Source organism: Chiloscyllium plagiosum, chromosome 16, assembly GCF_004010195.1.
Source record: "Chiloscyllium plagiosum isolate BGI_BamShark_2017 chromosome 16, ASM401019v2, whole genome shotgun sequence".
Lineage (NCBI taxonomy): Eukaryota > Metazoa > Chordata > Chondrichthyes > Orectolobiformes > Hemiscylliidae > Chiloscyllium > Chiloscyllium plagiosum.
The window spans coordinates 31,630,609-31,646,280 of NC_057725.1; the positions used below are offsets into that span (position 1 = coordinate 31,630,609).

A 15,672-nucleotide genomic window follows, 5' to 3' on the forward strand; every position below is an offset into this window, starting at 1 on the left:
TATTGTTTAGGGGAATGACCACAGGGGATCCCTGCACTGCCTGCCCCTTCCCACCTCTAACTGTTACCCAGCTACCTCTGTTCTCTGGCGTAACTATGTCCCTGTAGCTTCTATCTATCACCTTCTCAGCCTCTCGAATAATCCTCAGTTCATCCAACTCCAGTTCCAGTTCTCTAACTCATTCTGTGAGGAGCAGGATCTGACTGCATTTCCTGCAGATGAAGTCGGCAGGAGTATCGGTGGTCACCCTTACCTCAAACATCCTGCTGGAGGAACATTCCACTGCCTGCGCTGCCATTACTCTACACTTCGTCTCCAAAGCGAGAACACTGAGTAGCTTACCTGTGAACTTTAAAGTTTGGTTAGAGGAGGAGGATGGGAGGGAGGCCCTACTGTGTAGGGCCTGGGGACTAGAACACACCCACTCAAATATCAATCACTTACCTTCCCGACCAGCTCTGCGCTCCAACCTCACTTCCGCCCAGCTCGCGCCGCTCTCTGCTGAGAAAAGCAGAGAGAGAAGGGATTAGTTTTATTTGGTGTCACGTTTAGCACAACACCATGGACCGAAGGGCTCATTCCTGTATTGTACAGTTCTATTTTCTATCATGCAGCAACCCCTGAACCTGCAGCTCCACTATACAACCACAACCTCAAGCCCAATTGTCCTCACGTCCACTCACTTACACCTTGCCCTCCCTCCTTTACAGACTCCACACTCCTCACACCCTGTCATCCCAGGGTCTGCTACAACTGCTTACCCCTTCCAACTTACCATGACCCCCCCACCCATCCTCCACTTCCTGGTAGCCTGGCTCTCATTCACTTCCTCCTCACTTGCTTTCATTTTCTCAGTGAAATCTTCCCATACCCCATCCAGCCAAATTACTGCTGCATCTCCAGGCCTGGGATAAGTGAAATCACTCATTTTCCTGCTTGTTGCTCTTCCAGTCTCAGTTTTTCTTCTTTATAGCTGTTGAGAGGTTCTCTCTTTAAGGGGAAATCTTCCAGTTCTACGTGCCTGTATTTGCTTTAACGTATCTCTTCAGTGGCCAGCATGGTGGCACAGTGGTTAGTACTGTTGCCTCACAGCGCCAGGGTTCCAGGTTCGATTCCAGCCTTGGGCGACTGGCTTTGTGGAGTTTGCACATTCCCCCTGTGTCTGCGTGGGTTTCCTTTGGGTGCTCCGGTTTCCTCCCACAATCCAAAGATGTGCAGGTTAGGTGAATTGGCCATGCTAAATTGTTTATAGTGTTAGGTGCATTAGTCAGAGGGGGGTGGGTTAGTCTTCAGAGGGTCGGTGTGGACTTGTTGGACTGTAGGGCCTGTTTCCACACTGTAGTGAATCTAATATAATCTAATCTAATCTAGTCTAATTCACAGGTCACCTGTTGCACAGTTTACTTTTATATCTTAGTTGTAATGTTCTATTCTCAATTAGAAGACCTAAGACTTTTCACTAAATTTAAGGTGCCAAATATATATATGTTGCTGTTGACTTGGTGCCCAACCGTCTGATCATCACTCTTGGACCTTTTTACCCAGATTATGTTTGCAATGGAATGGTCCTTTCAGGTCAGCAGCTAATTGCACTGTGTTATGGAAGCAGTAAGTTGGATTCTTTCTTAGTTTGTACTGAAGCTAGCAAATGGGCAAAGGTAGTCAAAAAAGATGTTATAAGAATAATAACTGATCTCATTTGCCTCTGTTTGTAGTGGTTGAGGAGATTGATGAAGAAGAAGTTGCCTTCCTCGTTGCTGATGCAGCACAAGAACCCACTACTTCCCGGTTACGTCCCTCTGCTAGAAGAACTCGTGCTATTGCAAGGACTCGCCAAAGTGAACGTGTACGGGAAAATGTAAACCGGAGCAGGATTACCCGTGCTCATCAAATTGAGGTATGCTGAATTTCTGAACATAAAGCCGTGTGATTCACAACTATCTCTGTACAAAACAAAGTCAAGACAGCACAGTGGACATTATGCAATGATGTTTCAAATATACCTTAGGATATGTCCATATCTGAGCTCCTGCAGGCTTATGCCACTGCTGAGAAGTATTTGCCTCAAGAATATATTAACTGTCCTGTAACCTAGAAATTCTTGTCCTGATATATTAGCGGAATGATGGATTGTTTTGAAATAGGTGTATTTTTGTGTTTAGAGATAAAGCAAGGCACTTCTTTGGGTGTCCAAGTAAGATGCTTATGGAGATCTAGTAATCTCTGTGGTGTCTTTCATCCTTCCCAATGTTTGAATCTTGCACCAAGTTGAGGAGATCGTCTAAATACACAGCAGCATGAATACCTTCAAGTTCAATAAATAGCTAGACACTTTGAAATATGCTCTCACAGACAGCAAATTGTGAAGTAAAATGTATTGATTTTCATTTTTAATTAAATTGTATAGAGTGAACTCAAGATTGGATCATTCATATTAGAAACTGAAAAATCAAACTTTATTAAAAATTGGACTTTTTTTATCAATATAGAAATGGTTGACATTACACTAATCAAGAGTCACTTATGTTCTTTATCAATAGTTACGATTTGCAAATCGTTAAGAAAATCAGTCTCACTTCTTTAATAAAGTGTAAATTTTAAATGTTATTAATAATATTGCAACATTATTGGGAAATCTCTTGTCAGCTTTCTAATTTCTAATCAGTTGCAGTCTGGCAACTTCAGCTGCATGACCTATGAAAAAGCACAGAATCATTAGCATCAAATTCCTTAATGTCCTGCAGGAAGTTGGTCTGGCTTACATGTGACTCCAGACACATAGCAATGTGGTTGACTCTTATCTACCCTCTTGGCAATTAGAGATAGGCAGTAAATGCTGATCTGGCCAGTGATGCCCTCATTCCATTAAAAGAAAATTCTAGCTTTCTGCATTATTTTGCCTGTGTGGATTCCTGAAGTTGCTGTCAGTTTTGTACGAATAATGATGAGTGAGCACTGATTGTTTCACTGCAACTGCTACTGTGAAATGAGATTCTTGTAATTGGTGCCTTTTTAAACTAATTTATGGCTTTGTAGTTGTAATCTCTTTGGTCATATTCATAAATTATTTGATTTAGTGGCAGTTCTTAGAATTTTAGGTGTCCCAAAAATCTCATCTTAGCATTGCAGTGAGTTTTCAGTTTATCTCCTTCATGTTTAGATTCAGTTGACTAAGTGAAGTGATTCACACAGCGGTCCTTGGTTTTGTCTGTGTCAGTGACTTCTATTTGTGAGTAATGCTGAAATGTGTTCATTGCAGTGACATCCATCACCCATCCCTACTCATGATCCTACCCTCGTTAAACAATTGTGAGTAGCTCCTGTTTTGTACCAGGAGCTACTCACAAGTGTGATTCCTGGTTCTTTACTTCTCTGCTAACATTAATAATTGTGATTTCACTGACTAATTGGCCAGCTCAGTGCTCAGGAATTTTCTTCCAATATGACAGTCTCATTACATAGATAATTTCCCCACTGAACCTAATCCACTTGTGAACAAGTACTGAGACCACACTGAACAAGGTACTTCAGACACTAATCATGTGATTGCGCCCCATTTCAGTATTGACACAGATACCACATGGTATATTAATGTGTCAATGCTGGGAAGCCATTTAGCAGACTTGATATTCCAACTCTCACTAACTCCCCACTGTTGCATATCAGTTTGGTGGTGTTGGGTGGATGGAGTCGACTCTCTGTTGGAGATGGTCATTCCCTGACACTTAAGTGGTTTGAATTCTACTTGCCGCTTATCAATCCCAGCCTGAATGCTGTCCGGGTCTTACTGTAAATGGATGTACACTTTCACATCTGAGGAGCCATGTACTGAACATCCTCCGTTCATCAGCAATCATCCCCACCTTTTATGATAGAGGGAAAGTCATTGATGAGGCAGCTGACAATGGTTAAGCCTGACATGCTAACCTGAGGAATACTTGCTTGGTCTCAAGCAAGCAGAACCATTTTCCTTTCTACCAGATATGATGTTTGGTAGAGAGTTTTCCCCAATTCTCATTGGCTCATTTTCGTAGGGGCCTGAATGCCACATTTGGCCAAATGTTACCTTGAGGTCTTGGGCAGTTGGTCTTGCCTTGCATCTGCTGTTCAGCTGTTTTGACCATGTTTGCACCAAAGCTAGATCTGGAGCCACATTGCTCTGGTGGAACTCAAACTAAGCATCAGTGCAAAAGTCTTTGCTGTGTGTGACATTTATTGACATTGTTGATGACAACTTTCAATACTTTGTTGATTGAGAGTAGACCAATGGAAATCAATAAGCTTGAATTTATCCTACTTATTGTGAACCTGGGCAATTTTCCACATTGTTGGGTGCATGTCAATGTTATAGCTGTAATGGAACAGCTTGGCCAGGGCATGGTTAGTTCTGGAGCACCTTCCATACAACAGCCAGGATATTGTCTGACCCCAGCGTTTACTGTGGTTAATGCCTTCAACTATTTCTTATTATTACATGGTATGGATTAAATTGGCTCAGGATTAGCACCTGTGATGTTAGTGACCTCAGTAGGAGGCCAAGATAGATCATCCTGTTGACACTGCTGTCTGAGCATGTTTGGAAGTGAATTATTGGAAGGACTACATGGTTCTAACCACTGTTTTTAAGCATAAAACCATTGGGATTACAATATGTGTCTGGGATCATGGTTATTATAACAAAGATTCATTTTTTAATCAATTTTGTATCATGGGAGAAAGTGAGGACTGCAGATGCTGGAAAAATCAGAGTTGAAAAGTGTGGAGCTGGAAAAACACAGCAGGTCAGGCAGCATCTGAGGAACAGAAAAGTTGACGTGCTGGGGGGGCGGGAGCTGAGACATAAAGGTAGCTGGGAATGCGATAGGTAAATGCAGATGGGGAGGGTGATAGTGATAGATCGGTGGGGAGGGTGGAGCTGAAAGTTGGAAAGGAGGATGAACAAGTATGACAGTTCAAGATGGCGGTGCCGAGTTGGAGGGTTGGATCTGGGATGAGGTGAGGAGGAAGGGGAGATGAGGAAACTGGCGAAGCCGACATTGATGCAGTGTGGTTGGAGGGACCTTCCCAGATCCAATTCTTCAACTCGACACCACCCTCTTGAACTGTCCTATCTGTCCATCTTCCTTCCCACCTATCAGCTCCACCCTCCCCACCGATCTATCACCATCACCCTCCCCATCTGCATCTACCTATCACATTCCCAGCTGCCTTCCACCCCCTTACCCCCACCTTCCTATTTATCTCTCAGCCCCCTTCTCCAACACCCCCCAAATTCCTGATGAAGGGCCTATGCCCAAAATGTCAATTGTCCTGCTTCTTGGATGCTGCCTGACCTGCTGTGCTTTTCCAACAACAGACTTTTCAATTTTGTATCATGCCAAACATAAAGAAGCTGAGGGAAAAAAAAGCTAAAGAGCTGGTGATCTATAACAAAAACAGAAATTGGTGGAGAAAGGTTCTGAAGAAGGTTCACTGGACCCAAAATGTTAACTCTACTTTCTCTCCACAGATGCTGCCAGATCTGATGAATTTTTCCAGCTATTTCTCTTTTTGTATAAAACAAAATGAGAAACTTGATTTGCAATTACCAGAATGCAGTAAAAGAGACTTTAAATATGTTCGTAGGCTAGTTATGTAACTCATGCTGGTTTTTATCTACAGCATGTACCACCGTATCTGATGAATGCAAGCCTACTAGATGAAACTATTGAAGCAGTTGTTGCAGGCTTAAATACAGCTGTGTATCATCGGCCTCTCACTCCAAGAGCTCAAAGCACAAAGAAACGTAGGAAAAGATCAGGTAATTGTGACTAGGTTCAAACATTTGAAAAAACAGGTGTAAAAACTAATGCTCCTATACCTAAATATTGCCATCTCCCTCCCACCATTGACTGTCCTATCAAAACACTTGCTTCTTTTCCATTAATGTCCCCATTAAAGCCAATTTAAAATCTGCCACTAATCTCCTTACTTCCCTCCTGATTTTTCTAGTGTCATAGCCTATCCTCTCTCATTACTCTGATCAAAGCCCTGTTTCCTTTCTCATCAACTCTCATTAAAACCTTTCTTGTTTTCCCATTAACTTTCACATCATTGCTCATCTCTCTTTCCTATTAGTTCTCTAATCAAAGACTGTCCTTTTTTCCCAGCAAAAATGGTTCTCCTTGTACATTTACTGTTATGTATACTTGGAGCATGGCAAAATTATTGCTTGCTTACTTTGTACTAGTACTAATACAAAGTAAGCAAGCAATAATTTTGCCATGCTCTAAATATAAGTAACAGTTCATGTACAAGGAGAACCATTTTAGGTGGGAAAAGGGGTGGTCTTTGTTTAGAGAGCTAATAGGAAGAAGAGTGTTGCGTTGTATACTTGTAGTTGGTTTCAATGTTGTATCAGTACAACTACTAGTACTGAAAAGCACAGATACAGGCTACTAGTATATAACCCAACTAAAGAATCATGGAACCATACAGTTCAGAAGAGGCCCTAAAGTCCATTGAGTCTGTACCAGCAAAAATAAACTAAATTTACACAAGCCCTGAAGTACTGTGTATAGTTCATGTTGCCCTGCTATAGGAAGGATATTATTAAATGAGAAAGGATTCAGAAAACATTCGCCAGGATGATGCTGGGAATGGAGAGTTTGAGTTATAATGATAAGTTGTCACCTATTCACTGGAGCATGAAGATTAAGGTGTGACCTTGTAGAGGTTTATAAAATGATAGAGAGCATAGATAAAGTGATTAGCCAGGATCTTTTCCTTAACGTGTGGGAGTTCAAAACTAGGGAGCATATTTTTTAAGATTATAGAAAAAAGATTTAAAAAGGACATGGGGGGGCAACTTTTTTAGACTGAGTAGTTCATATGTGGAATGAATTGCCAGAGGAAGTGGTGGACACATACAGCTACAACATTTAAAAGACATTTGGATAAGTACATCAATAGGAAAGATTTGGGGATAATGGGTCAAATGCAGCCCATGGGAACATGATTAGCTTGGAATTGTTGGCCTGAAGGATCTGTTTAACTGCTGTATGACTCTTGTGATTCTGAAAGTCCTACTTTCCAGCACTAGGCGTGCACACTTCAATTTTAGCACACTTCAAGTGCTCAGCCAAGTATCTTTTAAAGGTTGTGAGATTTCTTGTCTCAACTATCCTCCCAGTTAGTGTATCCAGACCACTAGTATCCTCTGATTGAATAAGGTTTTCCTTAAATCCCATCTAAACTTCACACCTTTCACCTTAAAAGTGTACCCTCTAGGTATTGACTGTTCAACTAAGGAGAACGACTGGTTTCTGTCTACTCTCCTCATGCTCCTCAATCAGAATCCCCAATCTTCTCTGCTTCAAAAAAAAAACAACCTGAACTTATCCAACCTCTCTTCGTAGCTAAGATGCTGCATCCACGGCAACACCCTGGTGAATCTCCTCTGCTGCCCCTCTGGTGCAATCATATCCTTCCTTTGGTACGGAATCCAGAATTCCTCACAGTACTGTACTTTGACTTAAGTAAACTCCCATACATCTCCAACATACCATTCCTGCTCTTATAATCTGTATCTATTATGATAGAGGCAATTGTCTTGTATACCGCCTTAACCATCGTGTTAACCTCTCCTGTCGTCAGGGATCGGTTGCCTAGCACCTCAAGATCCCTCTGTTCCTCAAGGTTTCCTGCCATTCATTAAGTACTTCCTTGCCTTCTTGCCTCTTCCAAAATCCATCACCTCACACTTAGGGTTATATTCTATCTGCCACTGATCTACTCATCTGACTAATCCATTTGTATCCTAAGGTCATCTTCCTCACTGTCAACCACCTGGCCAATCTTCATGTCATCCGCAGATTTATTTGTCATATCTTAGCGATTTTTGAGAAGATTTGTAGCTCAGGTTGATAAGTATATACGTTAGCTCACTGAGCTTGAAGGTTTGTTTTCAGACTTTTCGTCACCATGCTAGGTAACATCATCAATGAGAATCTCCAGTGAAGCGCTGGCGGTATGTCCCGCCCCTCTATTTATAGGTCTTGGTTTCTTAAAGTGGGTGATGTCACTTCTGGTTCTTCTTTTCAAGGGGAGGTAGATATTTCAAAATATTGTCCCTCCTTACTGCAGCAATTGACTCCTTGAATAACAAATACAACACCACCATCTCTTTTACACCCACCCACCTGAAGATCCTGTACGCCAGAATGTTGAGTTGCCATTCCTGCCTCTCCCTCATCCATGTGAGGGCAACATCATTACAATTTCACATGTCAATCCACATCCTCAGCTCATCTGTCGTACCGATAATACTTCCAACATTGTATTAGAGGCCCTCCAGTTTCGCCATACTTCCTTGAGAAATCCCTTTGCCTAGGTTCCTTTTCTAAAGTATACTCTGTCAATCATAGAGTCATAGAGTCATAGAGATGTACAGCATGGAAACAGACCCTTCGGTCCAACCCGTCCATGCTGACCAGATATCCCAACCCAATCTAGTCCCACCTGCCAGCACCCGGCCCATATCCCTCCAAACCCTTCCTATTCATATACCCATCCAAATGCCTCTTAACTGTTGCAATTGTACCAGCCTCGCCTAGGTTCTTGTCATCAGCTATACTCTGTGCCAAGTATCCTCTTCATTTTGAGGGACTACTAGATGAAGAAGATACCATAAATCAGATGTGCTGCACCAAATTACCAAGGCTTATTCAGCTGAATACTACAGCTGAGAGTCCCAGTCACTGTTGAACTATTTAAAAAGGGCTTGGAACTATTGAGTCAGTCCATTTATAAATTGTTCCAAACATTTCTTTCTTGCATAATTTACTGTTCTGCATTTTCTATGACTTTGTTTGCCATTAATCAGGCTATTATTTACAAGTATATCATGTTACTCTATTAGATATTTCATGGAGGCCTTCTCTTACTGTTGTTCTAACCAGTGAAGCAAAGATTCTTTTACTTTTTCCTTTTTACATATGGATTGGGATCAGGACATGGGGGTGCTCTTGGTGGTTATAGAGGGCACATGGTGAGTATGAATAGGAGTATTTTAAATGGGCCTGACTGCATTTCTGATCACAGAATGACATTTGGTGTTAAGACTTTATGTTTCTAACCTTGCAGTAATCATTCAGAGCTTGAACGTGCTGACTTATGATGTGACCTTACTGTGGCCTTTCCAGGTAAAAAGAGGAAAAAAGCTGGAACAAAGAAACTTTCTGGCAAAACCAGTCTGGCATCTGGAACTAAGGTCATTGGAAAACCTGCAAGGAAACGGAGGAGAAAAGTGAAAAGAAGGAAGGGAAAGAAGAAGGCGGTGAGAACCTCATTATTGTTGTTCTGTACTGTATTTCTCAATTTGCAGTCAAATATCTGGGTAACACTTTTGTGTTCTTAAATAGATTAAATTAAGTTTCACAGCACGGTCACGCATTGCAAAGAATCTTGGCCTTGGAAAGCCTGTAAATGGCATTTCAGTTCCCTCTGTGTACAGGCCACTGGAACCATCCCTGAAGTCTATGCGAACAGATATTGGAGCAGCCTCATTATCTGTATATGGTGATCCAAATGACCTGGACCCATTTGAAAGGTTAGTTTCCTAATGATGTGATTCTTCTAATGTATTTCTCAGAGGTTTGCTTACAAATTCTAGGCTCAGACCTCGGGGGGAGTATGCAAGATCATAGCCACGAAAAGTTTGAGACTGTTGAAAAGGCCACAAGACAGAAGAGGTGAAAAACAGGATAGAGATGAGACTTAAAGGATCTGTACATAAGGAGGTGGATTTTGTAGGAATGTGTTAATGCTGGATAGCCTACTGCAGAAGATCATGAACTTTCCTTTGTTGAGTGTAGTTAAAACTGAAATAGACAAAATGTTGGTCTGTCTGGAAATTTAGCAATATGGGGAGCAGGCAGAAAGTGAAATTGTGCTACAGAGTCAGCCAGGATGATATTGAATGATGAATAGGCCAAACTGTCTATTTGTTATGTACTTTTGTGCTGTATACTTTGCAAAGCTCCTCAGGACTTGTTAGATTTATGAGATGAATAACTAGTTGGCTGTCATTTGAAATGTAAAATTACTAATAGCTTAAGCTTCTTGAGAAAACTGATTTAGAAATAAATGTTATTTTTCAGTGCTGCTGGACCTTTGGACAGGGAAACATCAAGCCCCAGGTCACTTGTTAGCAACAAAAGAAGAATTCTTTCCCGCTCAGCTTTACGATCTCATCGGCCTGTAGCCCGACCAATCTCTGTAAAAATCTCAAGGTAGGAAAGTCTATTGGTGGATTGTTACTGTGACTTGTTGTTTGGTAAGCCCTTTAACATAATAGAAATGTTAAAAATCCTATCCTACCCTATCCTCCCCATTAAGATTTAGACAACTTACAATTGCATGGTTTTGTTTAGCACCATCTTTCTTTGTAAACTCAGTGTTTGCTGTTTCTAAATACTGTTTTGAATATTGCTGAAAAAGAATGCTAATTGGTTGGCGAATCTACTCTGGTTGAAGGACTTCCATGGCGAAAGCTACATAGAGCTGCAAGTTCCCCATGCTTCCAGTAATTCAGAATCGGCACAGGAGTTGAACATATTCTAGTTCCTTGTAGAGTACGTGTCCTTGCATATGATTTTACGTCACTTTCAGCAACTGAACCATGTTGTGAGCTTGAATGAATACCTTAAATTGTTTATGTAACTATTAGCTCACTCAGAACAGTTCAGGTGCAGAATCATATGTAAGCAGACGCTTTGTTTTGGGATTTGCATATGTGGGCTGGTTGAGTAAGGTCTGTTCTCTGCTTATTAAGAAATAAGCAGCATATTCTTCTGGCTGTTGTTATTCTCATATAGCAATGCTTCAGCTAATCAGAGTTGACTTATCCAACCATTCAGCACCCTATTTTCCTCTGATATAAATTGTTGCAGTTGTTTGAAATTTAACATTCTTGTATTTTGAACTGTTAAGTGTTCTTTGATAAAAAGAAAAAGCTTAGGCATCATGATTCGCTTTTATTTTGTGGATTAATAATTTTATCTCACATGTGCCAGGAGAGATCTTGGAATCATGTTAAGCCAATATGGTTACCCATATTAAGTATGACTGCCTGGATGACATCTATTGAAAATTCTCCAACCGTCCATCTCACATTTATGTTCAATGAGTCACTGGCTTATGGTGTTCCTACATAATTTTCCTTGGATTTATTTCATCAGGTTGCTTCACTGTGATCTTTAAACATCTTATATATTAACACAGAAAGATTTAGGACATAGCGGAGACTATTTCTAAAAGAATTATCTAATCCTGTGCCATTACCAGCTATTGACCCATAGTCCTGTATGTTATGGCTCCTTAAGTACATATCCAAACTTTTAAAAAATGTAATGAGTCCTTTCACTCCCATAGTGGGAATGTCAGGATTCCAGCCGGGTTCAATGGACTCCTGCTTTAAGCCTCTGGGAGTCCAGAGGAATCTCCTGTTTGGGAGATCTATTTGACGAGGAGGGCATGATGTCCTTCGAACAGTTGAGTCAGAAGTTCAAGCTGCCTAGGAAGGATCTCTTTCATTACTTCCAGGTTAGAGACCGTGCAAAAAAGGACTACATTAATGGTTAATCCTTACAAATCGGACATGAAGAAGAGAGTGCTCCGGTCTATGGGCACCCTCTCTGTTAGCGCACTCTATCATTTGTTAGGTAGTAATGTTTCGAAGGACATTGAAAGGCTATATCAAACCTGGACTCAAGAATTAGGGGTGGAAATCTCCTCAGAGATGTGGGAGGATATCTGGGAAAATGTTAGGAAGATCTCGATTTGTAATAGGACCCAGGCTATTCAACTGAAGGTACTCCGTAGGGCTCACCTAGCACCAGAACAACTTGCAAAATTCAAGACAGGAGTGTCCCAAGTGTAAAGTGGAGGTTGTACTCTTACTCACTGCTTGTGGTCATGTCACAAGACCGGCAGGTATTGGGATGACATAGCGAGTGCTTTGGTAAAGGTTTTGAGAACTGAGGTTAGATTGGATCCTGTATCCCTCCTTTTGGGTCTCCCAAATCTTCTATCCCTGGATGCGCACGAGAAGAAATTGTTTAATGTTCTTTCTTTTTGCGCGAGGAAGAACATTCTAATGAGCCGTATGTCGAAGAATCCCCCAAAACTCTCAAGTTGGCGTAGGATAGTCATGGAACACATACCTCTGAACTTCATTACGATTATGGGGCACCAGAAAATGGAATTGTTTTACAGAACATGGTGGCACTTTTTAAATGATATTGATGTAGATATATCGGCTATATTGTTCAGGGCCTTTGTTTAGCCGTGAGGACTGTGTCTGTCAGTCTGGGGGTCCTTGGAAGGAAAAATCCCCAACAAATGTGGGTCTACTTACTATTGCTCCCAGTAGTGGGAAGCTGTGCTGAGATTGCGTTGAGTGCAGTAATTTAATTGAATATCATTTAAGTTACCTTGTTATAACTTGGTTTAATTTTATTTCATCTGTTTATTTTTTTTTTCTTTCTCCTTGGTTATTAATTGAACTGTAGTTTTTATAGGGTTTCTTTGTGTTTCTGTAGTCTGTTGAGTAGAGTAGTAGTTTGTTTTCTACTATTGCTATTATATTATAAAGTTGTCATTCTATTTTGTATTGGTTTTGTAATTTTGTAAAAAGAACTAAAATCCTTTTTTCAATAAAAATATTTATTTAAAAAAAAAATGTGATGAGGATTTCTAGCTCTATCTTTGAGACAGACTGTTCTGGACAATTGCTACATTCTGGATGAAAAAGGTTCCTCTTCAACTCTGTTGAAGTTCTTCAATTGCTTTAACTCTTATGACCTCTCTGCTAATCAGAATAGATTTTTTCTCTCTTTGTGCTGTTTTCCCAATGTTTTGTGCATCTTGGAGATTAAGCTGTGTTATAATTCCTCTCTTTTGGAACCACATTACGGCACCCTCATAATTGTATACATCTCAATTCATTCTCCCTTTTGCCGCCTCAGTGAACACCAGTATTGTCAAATCTTTCCTCACAGCTAAAATTCTCCATTCCTGGCAACATCCTTGTAAATCTCTTCTGTACTCACCATGACATGATCACACCTGCCCTGTAATGCGTGATCAGAACTGTGAACAGTACTTTAGCTGTAGCTGAAGTTTTATATAGTTCCAGTATCTTCTCATCTCTCATTTCTGATCTCTCATTCTAAATCTTGGTCAGTGAAAGAAGTTTACCCTATGTCTTCTTTACCAACTTTCTCTTGGTTCTGAAGATAACTTCAGGGTTCCACAGAAACAAACCCCGGAGTTCCCTTTTTCCTTTAGATTTGCAGTATCCAATCATTTATTGCTTATTCCCTTGCCTTGACCACCTTAAATGTGTTACCTCCAGATTGCCATTTTTTGCCTATCTCATCAATCTTTTGATATCTTCTTGGAGACTAAAGCTTTCTTCCTCATTATCCACCCCACATCCACCATCTGCAACCCTTTTAATCTTGCCCCTTACATTTATACCAAAACAAAGGGGTATATAGTATGTACAGCAGATGTTGTTTGAAACAGCACTGTCGATAAATTGGCAAAAGTTATATAGCTGAAATAACGCAAGTTTATTGTACTTTTGCTATCGCCACAATGCCTGAGTCGCCAGTTTGAGGGTGCTAGTGAAAAGGCTGTCTGCTGTTAAGTTTTATTTAAGGCAAAGTTGCATTATTATTAAAGTGGTTTACACTGTAAATAAAGAAAACAGTAAGGTGTATATTAATGTGTTTCTTTACATTGAATCTATTGGTCTCTCGATTGACTCTGGTCCTGTGGGTGCAGGTAATAAAAGGTTTGCTGTACAATGAATGGTAAGAGACCCAGCAATGATCCCACAAAACTAATAGTTTAAAAATGCCATCAATTGCAACCTTTTGCTTCCTGCCACTGAGCCAATTTTTGATCTAACGTGCCACTTTCTCCTGGATTCCATGAACTTTTCATTTATAAACTTTAATCTTCAGATTAGAACAATACAGCACAGAACAGGCCTTTCGGCCCATGATGTTGTGCCGAACATTTGTCCTAGTTTAAGCTTAAGTACCTATCCAATTGCCGCTTAAAGGTCACCAACGATTCTGACTCTGCCACTTCCACAGGCAGCGCATTCCATGCCCCACCACTCTCTGGGTAAAGAACCTACCCCTGACATCCCCCCTATACCTTCCACCCTTCACCTTACATTTATATCCCCTCGTAACACTCTGTTGTACCCGGGGGAAAATGTCTCTGACTGTCTACTCTATCTATTCCCCTGATCATCTTATAAACCTCTATCAAGTCACCCCTCATCCTTCGCCATTCCAATGAGAAAAGGCCTAGCACTCTCAACCTATCCTCGTACGACCTATTCTCCATTCCAGGCAACATCCTGGTAAATCTCCTCTGCACCCTCTCCAAAGCTTCCACATCTTTCCTAAAATGAGGCACCCAGAACTGCACACAGTACTCCAAATGTGGCCTTACCCAGGTCCTATACAGCTGCAACATCACCTCACGACTCTTGAATTCAATCCCTCTGCTAACAAACGCTAATACACCATAGGCCTTCTTACAAGCTCTATCCACCTGAGTGGCAACTTTCAAAGATCTATGAACGTAGACCCCAAGATACCTTTGCTCCTCCACCTTACTAAGAACCCTACTGTTAACCCTATATTCCACATTCTTATTTGTCCTTCCAAAATGGACAACCTCACACTTGACAGGGTTGAACTCCATCTGCCACTCCTCAGCCCAGCTCTGCATCATATCTAAGTCTCTTTGCAGCCGACAACAGCCCTCCTCACTATCCACAACTCCACCAAATCTTCGTCTGCAAATTTACTGACCCACCCTTCGACTCCCTCTTCCAAGTCATTAATAAAAATTACAAACAGCAGAGGACCCAGAACTGATCCCTGCGGAACTCCACTTGTAACTGGGCTCCAGACTGAATATTTACCATCTACCACCACTCTCTGACTTCGACCGGTTAGCCAGTTCTCTATCCAACTGGCCAAACTTCCCACTAGCCCATGCCTCCTGACTTTCCGCATAAGCCTACCATGGGGAACCTTATCAAATGCCTTACTAAAATCGATGTACACTAAATCCACTGCTGTACCCTCATTCACATGCTTGGTCACCTCCTCAAAGAATTCAATCAGACTTGTAAGGCAAGACCTACCCCTCACAAATCCGTGCTGGCTGTTCCTAATCAAGCAGTGTCTTTCCAGACACACACAAATCCTATCCCTCAGTACCCTTTCCATTACTTTGCCTACCACCGAAGTAAGACTAAATGGCCTGTAATTCCTGGAGTTATCACTATTCCCTTTTTTGAACAGGGGCACAACATTCGCCGCTCTCCAGTCCCCTGGCACCACCCCCGTTGACAGTGAAGACGAAAAGATCATTGCCAACAGTTCTGCAATTTCCTCTCTTGCTTCCCACATAATCCTAGGATATATCCCGTCAGGCCCGGGGGACTTGTCTATCCTCAAGTTGTTCAAAATGTCCAACACATCTTCCTTCCTAACAGGTATCTCTTCTAGCTTACCAGTCCATTTCACACTCTCCTCTTCTACAATACGGTCCCTCTCGTTCGTAAATACTGAAGAAAAGTACTCATTCAAGACCTCT

The 15,672-nt window shown here is 41.3% G+C and overlaps 1 protein-coding gene across 2 annotated transcripts in view; it reads left to right on the plus strand.

The window, feature by feature from the left end:
- Positions 1 to 15,672, plus strand: part of phrf1 (PHD and ring finger domains 1) — a 103,265-nt gene that overhangs the window by 49,916 nt on the left and 37,677 nt on the right. For both annotated transcript variants that reach the window (XM_043705696.1, XM_043705697.1), the window contains exons 8-12: positions 1,716 to 1,897; positions 5,662 to 5,800; positions 9,183 to 9,316; positions 9,402 to 9,589; positions 10,140 to 10,271. In XM_043705696.1, coding sequence (XP_043561631.1) covers positions 1,716 to 1,897; positions 5,662 to 5,800; positions 9,183 to 9,316; positions 9,402 to 9,589; positions 10,140 to 10,271 — 775 coding nt within the window. The remainder of the gene's footprint in view (positions 1 to 1,715; positions 1,898 to 5,661; positions 5,801 to 9,182; positions 9,317 to 9,401; positions 9,590 to 10,139; positions 10,272 to 15,672) is intronic.